This window comes from Eubalaena glacialis, chromosome 19, assembly GCF_028564815.1.
Source record: "Eubalaena glacialis isolate mEubGla1 chromosome 19, mEubGla1.1.hap2.+ XY, whole genome shotgun sequence".
Lineage (NCBI taxonomy): Eukaryota > Metazoa > Chordata > Mammalia > Artiodactyla > Balaenidae > Eubalaena > Eubalaena glacialis.
The window spans coordinates 49809014-49823390 of NC_083734.1; the positions used below are offsets into that span (position 1 = coordinate 49809014).

At 42.5% G+C, this 14377-nt stretch overlaps 2 protein-coding genes across 16 annotated transcripts in view; one reads left to right on the forward strand and one right to left on the reverse strand.

Moving 5' to 3' along the window:
• The first annotated feature begins 981 nt into the window (after positions 1 to 981).
• Positions 982 to 5686, forward strand: C19H17orf58 (chromosome 19 C17orf58 homolog). The gene is made up of 4 exons (XM_061176097.1): positions 982 to 1086; positions 3366 to 3902; positions 4153 to 4344; positions 5009 to 5686. The coding sequence occupies exons 1-4, from the start codon at positions 1011 to 1013 to the stop codon at positions 5197 to 5199; spliced, it is 996 nt and encodes a 331-aa protein (XP_061032080.1). The 5' UTR covers positions 982 to 1010; the 3' UTR covers positions 5200 to 5686.
• Positions 5687 to 10258: 4572 nt separating this feature from the next.
• Positions 10259 to 14377, reverse strand: part of BPTF (bromodomain PHD finger transcription factor) — a 138478-nt gene continuing 134359 nt past the window's right edge. For 14 of the 15 annotated variants that reach the window (XM_061177096.1, XM_061177092.1, XM_061177090.1 and 11 more), the window contains one exon: positions 10259 to 11111. In XM_061177096.1, coding sequence (XP_061033079.1) covers positions 11075 to 11111 — 37 coding nt within the window. In that variant the 3' untranslated portion in view covers positions 10259 to 11074. Of the gene's footprint in view, positions 11112 to 11708; positions 11908 to 14377 lie in introns of those variants that run through there. The other variant, XM_061177084.1, reaches the window with a different exon arrangement.

A 14377-nucleotide genomic window follows, 5' to 3' on the forward strand; every position in this document is an offset into this window, starting at 1 on the left:
CCTTCATCTCAATGCATTTCCCCTTCCTTTTGGATTTGAAGCTGTTGAAATGAGATACATGTCGGTAAGGCTGTGGGTTTACTATGGTGAGCTTACTTCCCCCTTTGGTGAATGCTGTTTCTGTTCAGTCTGAGGGACAGGGTCCTTAGCTCAGGACAAATATACAGAGCCATTTCAAGAATTCAGACCTAAGTAGTGAATGAGTTTTTCTTAGAAAGAAAAAAGAAAAATCCACCTTTCTTGAGGAAATGAGCCATCATTAGAGAGCTGGGAATGATTTTTACTTTTTTATTCTCTAGCTCCTGGTGGGTAAAAGGCACTCGCATGGGCTTGATGAATCTAGCCAACCAGCTACCAATTTCAACTGGGGACAGGGGGAGGGAAAAGAAAAGCTATTTTACTGAGGCTTTTTTCCTTTCTGATTCTAGAATATAAATATTGTATATATAGTAAAACAGTGTAACCAGACCTAGGATGTAGTGACTTGGTTCCTTTCAGAATCCCTGAGACAATCTGGGATGAATTTTCTGTCATCTGGAATCTCCTCCTTTCCACAAGCCCAAACTGTCTTAAGCTCTAATTTGCCTATTTGTTGTTGACTTAATCTAGACAAATCTCCCTATCACTCACACTCCCCCACCCTGTCCCTCAGCCCCTCAACATCCTTCTCCTCTCCACTGGCCACCCCACGCTCTCCTCCACCCAACCCCGGCCCGCAAACCCACACGGGTTTAAAGTGTAGGTTTTGATGCTCTCATTGCCCACGGATCGCAGGACAGACGTTCCCAGGGACAACTTTGAGAGGCCACGTGCTCGTCCCCCTAAGGAGGTGGGAGAAATCCCTGCAGCTCGGTTTTGTTCCAATGGTCTGTTCAGTGAGTGATTCCCGTTTCCCCAAAGGCTGCCCCTCATTAGCATGAACGGGGGTGGGGGGGTGGAGAAGGGGTGGGGGGAGAGAAAGAGCAAAAGCCCAGGCTCAGTTTTAGAGCCTGGGAACCGTGTCTACAAACATGACAGCTAGAGCTTTCTGGCTCCTCTGTTTGATCGTTGGATCATCTCCCGAAGCCCCAGTGGCGGAGAGAAAAGGTAAGATCGATGAAACGCTGAGCCCTGGGAGAGGGGCTGGGATCCGGGGGCGAGCTGGGGAGAGGGCGCGATGAAGGGCGGGACGAGAAAGGGGTCAGGGCTTGCCAGAGAGGAGATTCCAGGTCCGTGTTCGTGTTCGAAAGGAGCAAAATGTGTCCCCAAGATTGTGTGTGTCTTGGCAGCCTTTATCGGAATGAAGCCAGTTGTTCAGCTACTGAAATGATCTCGAGCGAGCCGGGCAGGCTGGAGAAACTTTGCATGTTAAGTAGTTGCTCCATCACAGAGGAGGGAAAGTGTCAAAAGGGGTCGTGGCGCGCCTTTCGGGAGCCGTGCGGGCCGGGCTCGCGGGACGCGGCGGGCGGCGGGCGCCCGGAGGAGCGCGGGGTCCGCCCAGCGCCCGGGTCCTCGTCCCGCCGGCGATCAGAGGGGCTGGGTGCGCCCCGCCGGGGCTGGGAGCGGAGGGAGCCGAAATCGGACCTTTCTCCCCTCTCCCTGCAGCCGCAACCAATGGCCTTGGGACACCTGAGTCTTTAAAACACACGCACACACACACACACACACAATTTCATGCCTGAGATGAAAATTACTGAGGGAATGAAGAAATAAGAGGTTCTCTGCGGGGAGGTGTTTTTGTTTGGCTTTTATTTGGATGTTCTGTTTGATTCACTATCTCTGGGAAAAATAGCTTCCGCACCTCACAGGGTAATTTACTTTGGGTTATTTTTCCACATGGAAATTGAATGACTTCAGTGGCATTTAACCCAAATATCAGACAATCTTTCCCATGACAACAGATGGTGATATCAATGGGGAAGCAGTTGTGAGGTCAACAGTTGACAGTCAGGAATTGGATATCCACCAGAACTTTATTCAGCTGTGTATGGGCAACGTTGAACATAATGAGCCAGAATCAACCTCTCTGCAAAAACATGAACTATAATCAGCTATTATTGCTGGGTGAAAGCTGATTTTAAAGGAGACTGTCAATTTGGCAAGATAAATCACTTTAAATGAAGTGTTGCAAGAACTGCAAATGGGCAGACCAAGCTCTTCGATGCCAGAGAGAAATGCTGAAAACCAGCCGTTAAAATAATAGAAAAAATAAAGATGGGCTCTTGTGCCCGTCTGGAGGGCACTGGGACCCAGGCAAACGGGGAGGTGATATTGTGTAACTGGGCATGGAAATTGGCCCAGCTTCTAAGCTTGTTGAAGTTTGCTCAACAACCTGCCTGCAGAACTGGGGAAAATCACTAATAATTTAAAAAATTTGTTTTCATGCCGTTTGCCATTTAGGAGCTTTTCCTCCACCATGGGAAGGGGTGGGGGTCGGGCCGTGTAAGCGATGCGGGTGCTTTTACACTTAACCAGGGGTCTCTGCGCCCAGCCACGCTTTAAACCTCCTCCTAAGCTGTGGTTTACTACTAAGTGGTGTCCAAGAAGCCAGATAAAAATCCACTCACAGATGCTCGACTCTGCACAGACCAAGATGACAGTGTAAACACGGATGGGAAAACCAAATAGTTCTGTTGTCAGGGGCGCTTAAACAATTAGGAGAACCTGTAATATGAGACCTTTCCCCCTGGGGTTTGCTCTTGGTACTTTCTCAACAAACTGTACATAGCAAAAAGGCGGATGTTTACATATATATTAAAGAAAGGGCAAAAGAGTTTGTTATTTAACCAAAGTTGTCAGTTGTCTTTAGTCCTAGAACAAATAGGTGGTTGTAATTTGAAAAGCTATTGATTTGCAAAGCCTCCTTAACAAAATGAAATGTTCCCATGTGGTGAGAAAAATGTTCTTAGTTGCCCTCATTCTTAGAGGGCAAGACCCTCATCTCCGTCTCCTTGGGGCCTAGGAAACCTGTGCTCACCACCAGCCGGGGCGCCTTCCTCTTCCCCCTCCCGTTCTCTTTCCTTCACTTCCATGTCTGCTGCCCTCTCCACGTCGCCTCTCGCAGGTGTACGCTACGTTTACATTGTCCCCCATCTTCTCTCCCCTCCCAGAGCCATTTCTTCTTCCCCCCTGTCGGCCTCTCCTCCCCTCCACAGCCTCATCTCTGCCCGCCTTCCCTCCTCTCTCAGCCTCCCCGGCCTCCCCTCCCCTCCCCTCCTCTCGGCCTCCCTCCCCTCTCTTCTCTGCCTCTCCCCTTCCCCCCCCACCCCCGTCCCCTTCCCTCCCCTCTCAGTCTCCCCTTTCCCCACCCCTCCCCTCTCCTCTCAGCCTCCCCGGCCTCTCCTACCCTGACGGCCTCCCCGGCCTCTCCTCTTCTCTCCCTACAGCCTCGCCGCCCCACAACCGGAAGCCCGACCCCGGCGGCGGCCCGAGTGCGGAGACTCCTGGGCCCCGGCCGCAGTCGGTTCCCGAGACCCCGCGGCGGCCGCGCGCAGCAGAGGCCGCTCCCCGCGCCTGGTCCGACCTGCGGCGCCGGAAGCCCCAGCCGGCCGCCGAGAACCGGGCCGGCTTCCGGGAGGCCGCGCGCGCGCCCGCTGGCCCGCCGAGCCCGCGCCTCTCGCAGGCCGAGAACCGTGCGTCGCCGCGCCGCGTGCCCGCGCTGGAGGACTCCCCGCGGCGCGCGCGCGCCCGGGCCCTGCGCCTCCCGGCCGCGCGGCCTCCTACGCGCGCCGCCGAGGCCCCCGCCGGCCCCGCCCACCCCAACCGGCCGCGCGCGGCCGCACCGCCCCCGGAACCCGCGCCCGCGCCGCCGCCGCGCCTCAGCCCACAGCGGAGGGAGGATGCGGAGCCCGGCGCCGAGCCCTGCGCGCGCGCCTGCAGGGCGGACTTGGATGAGCGCGAGTCCTACTGCGCCAGCGAGTTCGGTGAGCCCCGCCCGCAGCTCCTCCCGGGCCCGGGCGGCCGAGCCCAGGCCGCGGGGCGAGCCTTTCCGAGCCGAGAGCGCCGGGATGTGCACCGGGACCCCTAAACCAAACCCTAGAGAAACCCACCCACTCGGTCCTGCAGGCCCCAGAGCCGTGTGGACTATTTCGTGATTTGTTAGAAACGCACTGGGGAGAGAAAGAGGATGTGAGCGCTATGCATTTCTCCAAACTCTTTGTTTTTTGAAAGCAGCAGTCAACGGAATCGTGCATGATGTGGACGTCCTCGGCACAGGGATCCGGCTGGTGACTCTGCTGGTGGACCGGGACGGGCTGTACAAGATGAACCGCCTGTACATCACTCCGGACGGGTTTTTCTTCCGAGTCCACATATTAGCCCTAGACTCCTCTAGTTGCAATAAGCCATGCCCAGAATTTAAACCTGGTATTGAAACTGATCTAAGTGATCATTTTATATATGTTCTTTATGTCACCATTGTAACTTTGACATGTCACAGCCCGGTCTCTATCGGTTATCCCAGTACCTTTTTTTGCGGGGGGGAGGTTTATTCTAAAATGAATAGAATTTAGAAGACAGGTATTATTTCGGCCACTCTGTGATTTAAATTCCATCAGCGCCTCCGGTTAGAGATGGGAACTGAGCGGATTGGCACAAAGCAAACACTCAATATTTGTTGACAAGTGGAGTGAATGACGAAACACTGTTGCCAGACGGGATGCCTAAGGGGCTTTTTAAACTGAGTTTAGAGACGTCTTTTGCTGGGCGCGTGTGTTTGGGGGGGAGGCGGGTAATGCCCACTCCCACGTCTTTCTAGAGATGTGCTCTGTAAAATCCTGCTGGCACTGTTGTGATTAGGACCTTTGTTTCTAGTGCTGGCTGTTTACAGGCTGAGTAATCTGATTATCTTATAAAGGTCACTAGGCTATTTCCACCTGCTGTCTGAGGTTTAAATGTCTGAGATTCAGCATGTGCAGCAAGATAAGAGATTCAAGCTTAGGCATTTCTTAAAAGCCTTACATTTTCTTATTGTTACGTGGTATTTGAAAGATAACTACGAATTTATATTTTGGTTTTTTTTTTTTTTCAGGCAGCAGGTATATTGTGATGGGCCACATCTACCATAAGAGAAGGCAGCTACCTACAGCTCTGCTTCAGGTCCTGAGAGGGCGCCTCCGACCAGGAGATGGACTTCTCAGGAGCAGCGGCAGCTATGTGAAAAGATTTAACCGGAAAAGGGATGGGCAAGTGCAAGGGGCAATTCACACCCAGTGCATTTGAAACATACCAGCCTGGCATTTCTGGATCATAAGAGACTTGGAATTCAGCAGCAAGACAGGAAAGGCCTATCATTAAGTAATCGGATTTTCCTTTAGAACAGGGCACACAGCTCCTTTAGGAACTAGTTGCAAAGTGCCAACTCTCATCTTCAAGTTGTCACTTTTGTACAAAATGCTTCATAAATGGTTATGCTTCTGAGCTCTGTGGTGAAGTTATTCAACTGGTGTGCCAGTTACTCACACAAGCTCAGATAACTGACCTGTCCAGTTAACAGATCACTGCTTCATGTTGTTTATTTTTAATTATTTTAATTTAAATACATTCTTCAGTAGAAATAGTTCACAAAAAACATTTCCTTGATTTTAAATATACAATTTTGAATAGTTTATATATCATGTATCAAACCAAATTTTATACTAAAACCATCACATTTTAAATTCTGTACATAACAGTAAGTGCACTAGTCAGACGTATGAAATGTCATTTAGATCACATTTAGATCAAACACTAAAGTCAGAGCCCGAGACAGTTATTAAAGTTTTACATTTAGAGTACTGAAGGGCTTATTCAAGCAAACAAATGTTTGTTCAAACAAATGTTCCTGATGTACCAAAATATAAGATAGTTTATTTTCATGCCTCCCTGCTTCTAAAATCCTATGTTTTGTGCCATACTGGCAGCTATCCCAATACCAAACATATTCTGGGTGTATCTGATGTCATTTTTCTATTAAGACCAAGTATCATGTTTGTGTTTGTAAAGCAGTAAATCTTTCTGTGAAATCAGATCTTGGATGCACCTGGTTTTTTCAGCCTCACTGAGCCCCAAAAGGTTTGGGAAAAAGCATTTCTCAAACTTACTCCAAAAACCCTGGAACCAATATTTAATGATGGCTTGCAAGCACGTGAATTTTAAACGTTTTCCAGTTGGCTTGAAAAAGATTTAATCACGAACTGAATTTATTATTGATTTTATACTTCAGCCCACAAAGACATTAACAATTTTTTTTCAGAAGACCAAGCTGTGCTTTAATTTGAAACGCTGTGAATAGAGACACTGATAATCCATGGTTGAAGATTACTGCCTAAAGAAAGATAGAAAAAAGAACTCCGCTGAGGAGACAAAAACAGTCCATTTGGTGTCAGATGAGACGCACTCTGGAGCTCAGGATGTGTCATTAGTCTGTAATGGCACAGAGTCTTTAAAGGCCTCGCAGAAGCACTATATACACACAGGATGTCAGGACAGCACAGAGAGACTGTAAGACATAACAACTGATTGTGATGGGAGATACTGTTACCTTATTTGTCCCAAACAGGGGGCAAAGAGGTAAAATAAAAGTTGAGAGGTTCTGACTGTGCCGTGGTAAAGCATTAACTGAGGGATTTTTTTTAGCAAATTTGCCAAGAATGAGTTGTGCCCAAGCTTATTAAAAATTATCTTAGCATTGCTTCTTGGGAATCCACTGCATTGTTACACAAACCATTGGCAGTAGAGTATGCAGTGAATGAAGAGCTTCTGGGTTAGTTTTCTTTAGGATAAAAATTAACTAAGACAGAAGTAGCACCAGTCACAAAAACCAAAGCCGAATTTTTAAATGTCAAATGGCTAAGTGGTGATGATCCTGAGTGACATGGTGGGGGAAATTACAAAATGGCCAAATAGATAAATTATTAGTTAGATGGTCAGATGTTAGAGCATAAAGAGAAGTGTTATAAATAGCTCTGGTTTAAAACATAGAAAAAAAGTCACTTTGATATAAGCCTGAGGGTTAGGGTTTGATTAGATCGCTTTGACAATACTCAGTTTCTGAGAAGTTTTGGAATCACACCAAAAGTGCCAAAACTGTGATCTGTGTGATACTTGGAGGTCACATGGTTAGTATGTACACCTTGGCAAACACAAGCAGGCCAGTTTCTTAGAAACGTTGTTAAACTTAAGGCCATCATTCAAGACCAGGTTTGCAATGAGATGAGCGAGGCTTGGGACTTCCCTGGCGGTCCAGTGGTTAAGACTCCGTGCACTCCCACTGCAGGGGGTTCGGGTTCAATTCCTGGTCGGGGAACTAAGATCCCGCATGCCAAGAGGCACCGCCAAAAAAAAAAAAAAAAAAAAAAAAAGAGTGATTGAGGCTCAAATGAGGTAGAACAGTGGTGCATATGGGGATATATGCACGGGAGGCGGTGCACAACAGACTGGGAATTCCAGGTTAGGCAAAAAAGTTTAAGGAGAGTCTTCTCAATATTCAGTCAGTACCTTCAGTACAATCTTTTAATTTTATGGAAAATTTTAATTCCCAAATTCACTGTAGTTCTGAATCCTTTTCTCCTGTTGATAGATTTTCCTTAGCACGTGGGTTTGTGCTCCAAAGACTAAAGGATCACGGGCACAATAAAATACCCTGTTGCCTTCAAGAGGAGCTCAACACATCCCTCCTTCCATTCAGCTGTTGGAACTCAAGCGGAAAAAAGTGTTTTTCTTTTGGTAGGGAAAGGTCTATAAAACGTACATTTTTTTTTTTTTGGTACTAGCTTTTAACTGTCTTTGAAAGGTATCACTTAGCACTGTTTATATTTCTCTTAAAATCATTTTTAAGGTTGATCAAACACAGGCATATGCAAACACCTAAAAACGGACCCACTACCTACAATGAGTAACTTCAGTTTCGGGTACAGGAATTTATCATTTAAAAAATATAGCACTTATTTCTTTAGTTGAATTTGGTCCAAATTGGATCAATCGGGGTGTGATCTCCTAGAAATGTCTTTTTCGGTATCTTGTTCCAAGTATCCAGAAGTACTTCAGAATATTTCAATTTATTAAAAATCCTTCCCCCAAGTACTTATAAGACATTACTTTGCTCATGAGAGATCACCATTCTCATTTTAAGGACAAGAAATCTGACACTTATGGGTAATGGCCTCAGTCATGAGGCTAAGTGTGTAGATTTAAAAGGTCACCACACTGGCTCTTTAGTATCAGAAACACACAAAGATGCAGGGAGTCTGCCTAACAAATGAACAGAAATAGGGAAAGAACTTTTATTTGCAGATTCCAGGAAGGTAGATTACAAACAGCAGCAAATCTCAGAGTCTCTTAATAACACTCCAGGCCACTTGAAATATAAAAAGGTAATTGTTTTACTTTAGAAAATATCTCTGAAAGTTCACAATTTTTTAAAACTACTGCAGGACATTAACTAAAGTACAAATCCTGCAGAATTTGGGTAGGAGAAAAAAGCCTTACCAATATTATGAAAATACTTTTTATGACATGGTTTCAAGGATTGTGAACCTGGCAGATGAAATATAACAAGCATTGAAAATACTTTTAGCAAAGGAAATCTGTTGATGCAAATTAAACATATATACAAGCCCAAAGACTGTGTAGAAAAATCCTAACAGTATAACAAATGTGCATTCTACTACTTGGATTATTGAAAGCAAAATAGCTGTAATATGTATATTTTATTGAGTAGCAGAAGCTTGTCAAATACTCGTAGAAAAGCAGCTTTTGAAACTCAGTATGTTGTAAGAATGCACGTTTTTCCAAAAATTACTTTTGAAACACTAAAGCTCTGTAGTTGATAAAACTATAAAATGTCTATGTATTTATTTGGTGATAGAAACTGCAAAAGGCTTTATACTATTAAATACATATATGAAATTAACATATTCCTGGCCTGAGGATTCCCACAAAATTTACCTTTTTTGTACAATTAGGCAATGCCAACATCTACAGAAAATATGTTAACCAACCAACCACTGTTTCATTAGAAACCGCACCAAATCCAATGTCAAAACCATTACTTTATTTTTCTAGGATGAAATGTCCTATTACGTACAAAAAGAACTGCTGTTTAAATTTGCCACAATCTCTTAAAAACATAGCAATCTATTGCCTACAGGTAGGAAAGTTCTTGCTGCAACAAGTTTTAAATGATTAAGCCCATCTATATCTATATATATATGAATAAATAGTACAGAAATACTGTGACATGATGAGATGCAGAATAATTTTATAATTCATTAAAATGTAGGATTCTTGCATCAGCACAGTGCATACAATATGTAACATTTTTTAAAAGTAAAAGGACAAAATAACCTATATTTGACTACTTCCATGTTAGTATTTTAAGCAAAAACTTTGTTTCCATGTTTTCAATATTGAGCAATTAGTCTCTTTAGCTTGTAAGCATAAGTTTAAGTGATATTTTTATGTACAAAAAGGAATGGGCTTCATTAGATAAAATTAACCCAGAATAACTTGTACACCTGAGCCTGTAAGAAGAAAGAACTGGGAACTGTAGCAACGTCTTTCTTTTAAGAAACTAAGGTCCAGGAAAGGTTTTGCATAGCAGGGTGATTAATTAAACAGAAAGAAACTTTTAAAAAACAATAAATGGATAAATTCCAGAACTTGGTAGGACAAAGCTAATACGAATTAGTGCAAAATCTAGTAAAATTTTTGCAAAGCTGCATAAACCAACTATGGCAGATCTCACAGAAGCTACTATTACAATGAAGAAATACAACATGTAAGATTAGAACACTGAAAGGAAAAACATGCAAAATACGCCTTCCTCTGCTGCTTCCATTTTTTTCCCCTACTGTTTACACTACTTCTTCTTATGTGGGAAAAAACTCAACCAACAAACAAATACAAAAAGGATGAAGTCATTTTAAAAAATGCCCTTCATAAAATATAAGTAGTGGTCTGTAACTGATAATTTGCCTGGTATCATATAACGTACAGATGAAGGCAATGTGTATTTTGTCACATTACCTTTTTTATTAGTCTGATCAATTGATGCAACAGGATTAGCACCCCTGAATATTTTTCTTCGATGTGATGACAGTGGGCTGGGAATTAAAAAATGAAGGACCACTAGTACCCTGGAGAAATCCAGGTACAATCAGATCCTTCTGCCTTTTATTTATTTACCTTGCAGCCCTCCCTTTCCCCTCAATGGCTTACAGAGAATCATTAGCGCACATTCAAAGACACCGTCTGTGGGAGAAAAATTATCTCCATTTATTTTGTTTCATATACATCCATAGTTGAATTTTAATACAAAAAGAAAAAAATTAGAATCTGACAAATGTTTACAAACAAGATACCTTCAAATAGATTTTACTCATTTTAACCTGGTGCAGAGTAAATGACAAATTGTACTGTTATATTCAAGGCAACAGAGTCTGTAGTCCAGGACCACTTAGCCCAACCTTTATGCAAGCTTAATTTTTATCTACTATGAACAATAAACTCATTGTTGATTCCCAGTTGTGTGTGTGTGCACATGTGTACATAGCAGCTCCTTTCATAGAAAGAAAAGACATCTAGAGGTCGTCTTGTACTTTTACCTACAGGAATCATGATAAGATACAGAATGGATTACATGTAACCGGGGCTGGATTTTATAAGAAAAAATAATTAGCTGACAAATGAGGGCAGCAATAAAAAAGCGTCTTTTTTGCAACAATAAATAAATACAGTCGAAAGTTTTCTGTGAGACTCTAAACCAGCTTCTTCACTGAAGAGCAGACGTGGCATTTCCATGGAGTTACACTTGACCCCATATTATCATTTTTTCTTTCTTTTTTTTTTTTCTTCAATAAACAAAGTTTTCCCGCTTCTGCCACAATAGTAAAACCATTTGATCTTGACAAGATAATGGTGTCGTTGACTTTGCTTTTCCCTTGTCCGTTGGACAAAATTGGCCAAGAATATAATTGGACTGTTATGACCAATAAAAACGAAGTTTAGGTCAAGTCTTGTCAGGATAACCTGACTAAAAACATCTGGCTCCTTAATTTAAAACAGTTCAGACAACCAGATTCTTGCCGTGTTTTATGTTAGGTTAACACGCTGAACTTTAAGAAGCTGTAGACTGCAGTTTGTTGTTATGAGACCTACAGAATACAGAAAAAAGGGAACAATTAAGCACCCTTCATTTTTGAAAACAGTGATGCTTTATGTGGATGCCAAGGTCAGTCTGTCTGGGGAAAGCAGCCATGTTCTTTCATTCACCCTTGGCAAGCAAATATATGAGAACAAGTAAGAAATTTTTACCCTATAAAATTAAAAATTTTCATTGTACACTAAACATGATAATTCACTGGAAAAAGCCAATATTAAAAAAAAGAAATATAAATATATATACATATATATATATGTCCAATACATTTTTAGCCAAAGGGACAAATAGAGACATTTACAGAAGCATTACCATTGTGGTAAAAGGGGTGTGTGTGTGTGTGTGTGTGTGTGTGTACACGCACGTTTATTTACACTGAGTTGGGGAATATGAAGGAAAAAAATAAAATATTAAAAGGAGAGAAATAACAGTATTAAAATCACATTTTTCTATTAAATTTCAGAAAGCGTCCTTTCTAGTTTCACAGTTTTATTAACAACTTTTGTTAGTAAACCAAGTAACTGTACAACTGTACAAGTATGTTCTATTGCAATAGTGTATATAAATACAGTCTTTTCGGAGTTTACAATTCTTAAATACATTGTTCAACATGGCTGCTAGAATAAATTGTTTACTACTATACATCTTTTTTTAAACATTAAAAAATTATATTAACTCATCTGAACTCTGGGGGGCAATTTTGAATTAGGTAATCAAGTGGTACAATAAAAGAGTGACCCCAACATCCAGTTCTGATTCCAGTTAAAAATTCAGACTAAAGATATCACAATCTGTAAGAAAAGAAAGAACATGGATGATATAAATGATGAATTATAACAAAGAACAGTTATGAAAATAATGCTGGAGATCACAAATTAAAAATGGGGAAAATACGGCAAAGGAAACCCTGGAAATCCATAAAAAATAATATTTCAGTGACTGGCTACATATATGTTTCATTCTGCCCTGAATCTGGAAATCAACAAAAATCCCCTAACATCTCTTCACATATCATTTTATTTACATAAGCAGACTTGAGCAAACTTCTCAGTTGGCTCCCATGTTCTTTAATAAAAATTACATAAACCAGAATATAATAAAAAGCTACATGAAACCACCAAATGGCAAGCTCTCCCGAGCGGCCCCTTCACCGTGCAGACCCAGCCTCTGGGCCTCCTCTCCTTCCCCCAGTCCCTTGGTTTTGCAGCAGGCCCACCTCAGCAGTTGCCGCCACCACCCGCCCTCTGCGTCCTGCCTGCAAGCCTGACAGCAGGGTGGGATTCAAATCCCCCAGCTTCCACTTCCACCAAAGGCTAAAGCCTTTTCAGCTGAAAAAAGCTGTTTTAGAAATTTAATTGGAGTAATAACTACAAGAGGTACGAAGCAAGAAGCAAAAAAGCACGGAGGGCTTGTAATAAGTTGTGGTCCTCTGTCCTATCTTTACTCAACCTGAAAACCAGGCTCTCTAGGATGAGTGACTTGGAACTTTCAGTTCTTAGGTAGTTAGATTTCTAACACTGCTATTTCTTATTTTATCAACTTTATATTGTTTAAATCCTGCTATGGCAAACGAGAACTGAGCTCATGTAACCATTTTCCCTCCTCCCTTCTTGAGTACAAGTTTTATTTTTCTGTAATTTAAAATGAAATCTTTCCATGCTTTGTCTGTAGACATTCCAAAAGTTGAAAATCAATGTACTGTTTACATGACTATGTAAATATTTTTCTCTGTAGCACCTACTCTTTTGCTAGGAGGGCATTCTTAGTAACCTATACAACTTTTTGCCTTTCATGGAGTTTCTAATTGACTTTCATTTCCCCCCTTACATTCTTAAGTTATCTAATGTATGAATCAATTTTTTTCCCTCCAGACGCATCCCTCTTGGGAGTGCTCCATTCTCCTGCTCCAATTTGAACTGCCTGCTGCATGGGCCTGCTGTACAAATGTCACTCTGGGTCAGAGTCGTTCTCTTTGCTTTCTTGAAATCCAAGGTCTTTTGTTTTCTTGATTTGCTTCTTTATTTTGCTAGTGCACATCTTAAAATAACTTGCTAAGAAAGTATGCAAGGAAAAAAAGCCCTTTCTGAATCCTTATATGACTTGAAAATGTACTTATGGTGCCTCTACGCTTGACTGGCTAGACACAGACTTCATTTTTCCTCAAACTTTTGGATTTATTCTTCCATAATCCTCTAGCATTCCACGTTGCTAGAGAAAAGTCTGATACCAGTCTAATTCCTGTTAATCTATAAGTTGTTTTATCCTCTTTACAAGCTTTCAGAAGAGCTTCTTCCATCCTTAGCCTCTGGAGATTTTACAGTGATGTATATGTGCGGTGGACCTTGTCGCACTTGTCCAGCTGGCTTACACGTTTGTTTATCCACTCCACTCCATCTCCCTATCCCACAGGAACATGAGCTCCGTGGAGAGCGGGAACTTGGTTTGATCTGCTGCTATAGTCAATTCTGACACACAGCCGGGGCTCAATAACCATTTTTTGAATGAATAGTCTCGCTTGGATTTGAAGTTGTGTGCCTCTCACTGGTTTGGAAATTTTTCTTATATTAGAGTAGTCTTTTGATAATTTCCTCTCCTCTGTCTTCTCTGTTCTTTCTTGCTGGAATTGCCATGAAATGAATATTGGATAGTTTGTAACATTTTTTTCTTTCCTATTTTTCATCCCCTTGTCGTTTTGCTCTTTACACTGAGAGTTCCTTGATTTTAACTTTCAATGTGTGCAGTAAGTTTAAAAAAATTTCCAGTTACTCTCTTTTTCTCAGATTGTTCTTTATTTCTAATATCCTGTTCACTATTTTGTAGATGCAGTATCTTCTAAAATTTCTCTTGGGACATGACTTAGAGGCTTGTTTTGTTTTTTTAAAGCTCTCTCTGGAATCTATTTTTCAGTTACACCTTGACCTTTCTCTCCTTTACACTGCAGGCTTTCCTTACCTATCCGTCCGTCCCTGTCTGTTCCCACTTATGAAGAGTGAGTTAACAGCCTAGATGGGTGCCTGGAGAACCCTGTGCATGTGTGTGTGGCTTACTGACTGGCAGGCTTTGCTTTAGATCAGAGTTTTCAGTCTCAACACAACTGACATTTTGGAGCTGGATAATTCTTTGCTGTGAGGGCTATCCTACGCACTGTGGGACGTTTAGCAGCATCTCTGGCCTCTACTGATTAGATGCCAGTACCACTAACCACCTCCAAGTGTGACAAACAGCAATGTCTCTAGGCATCGCTAAATATCCCTTACGGGG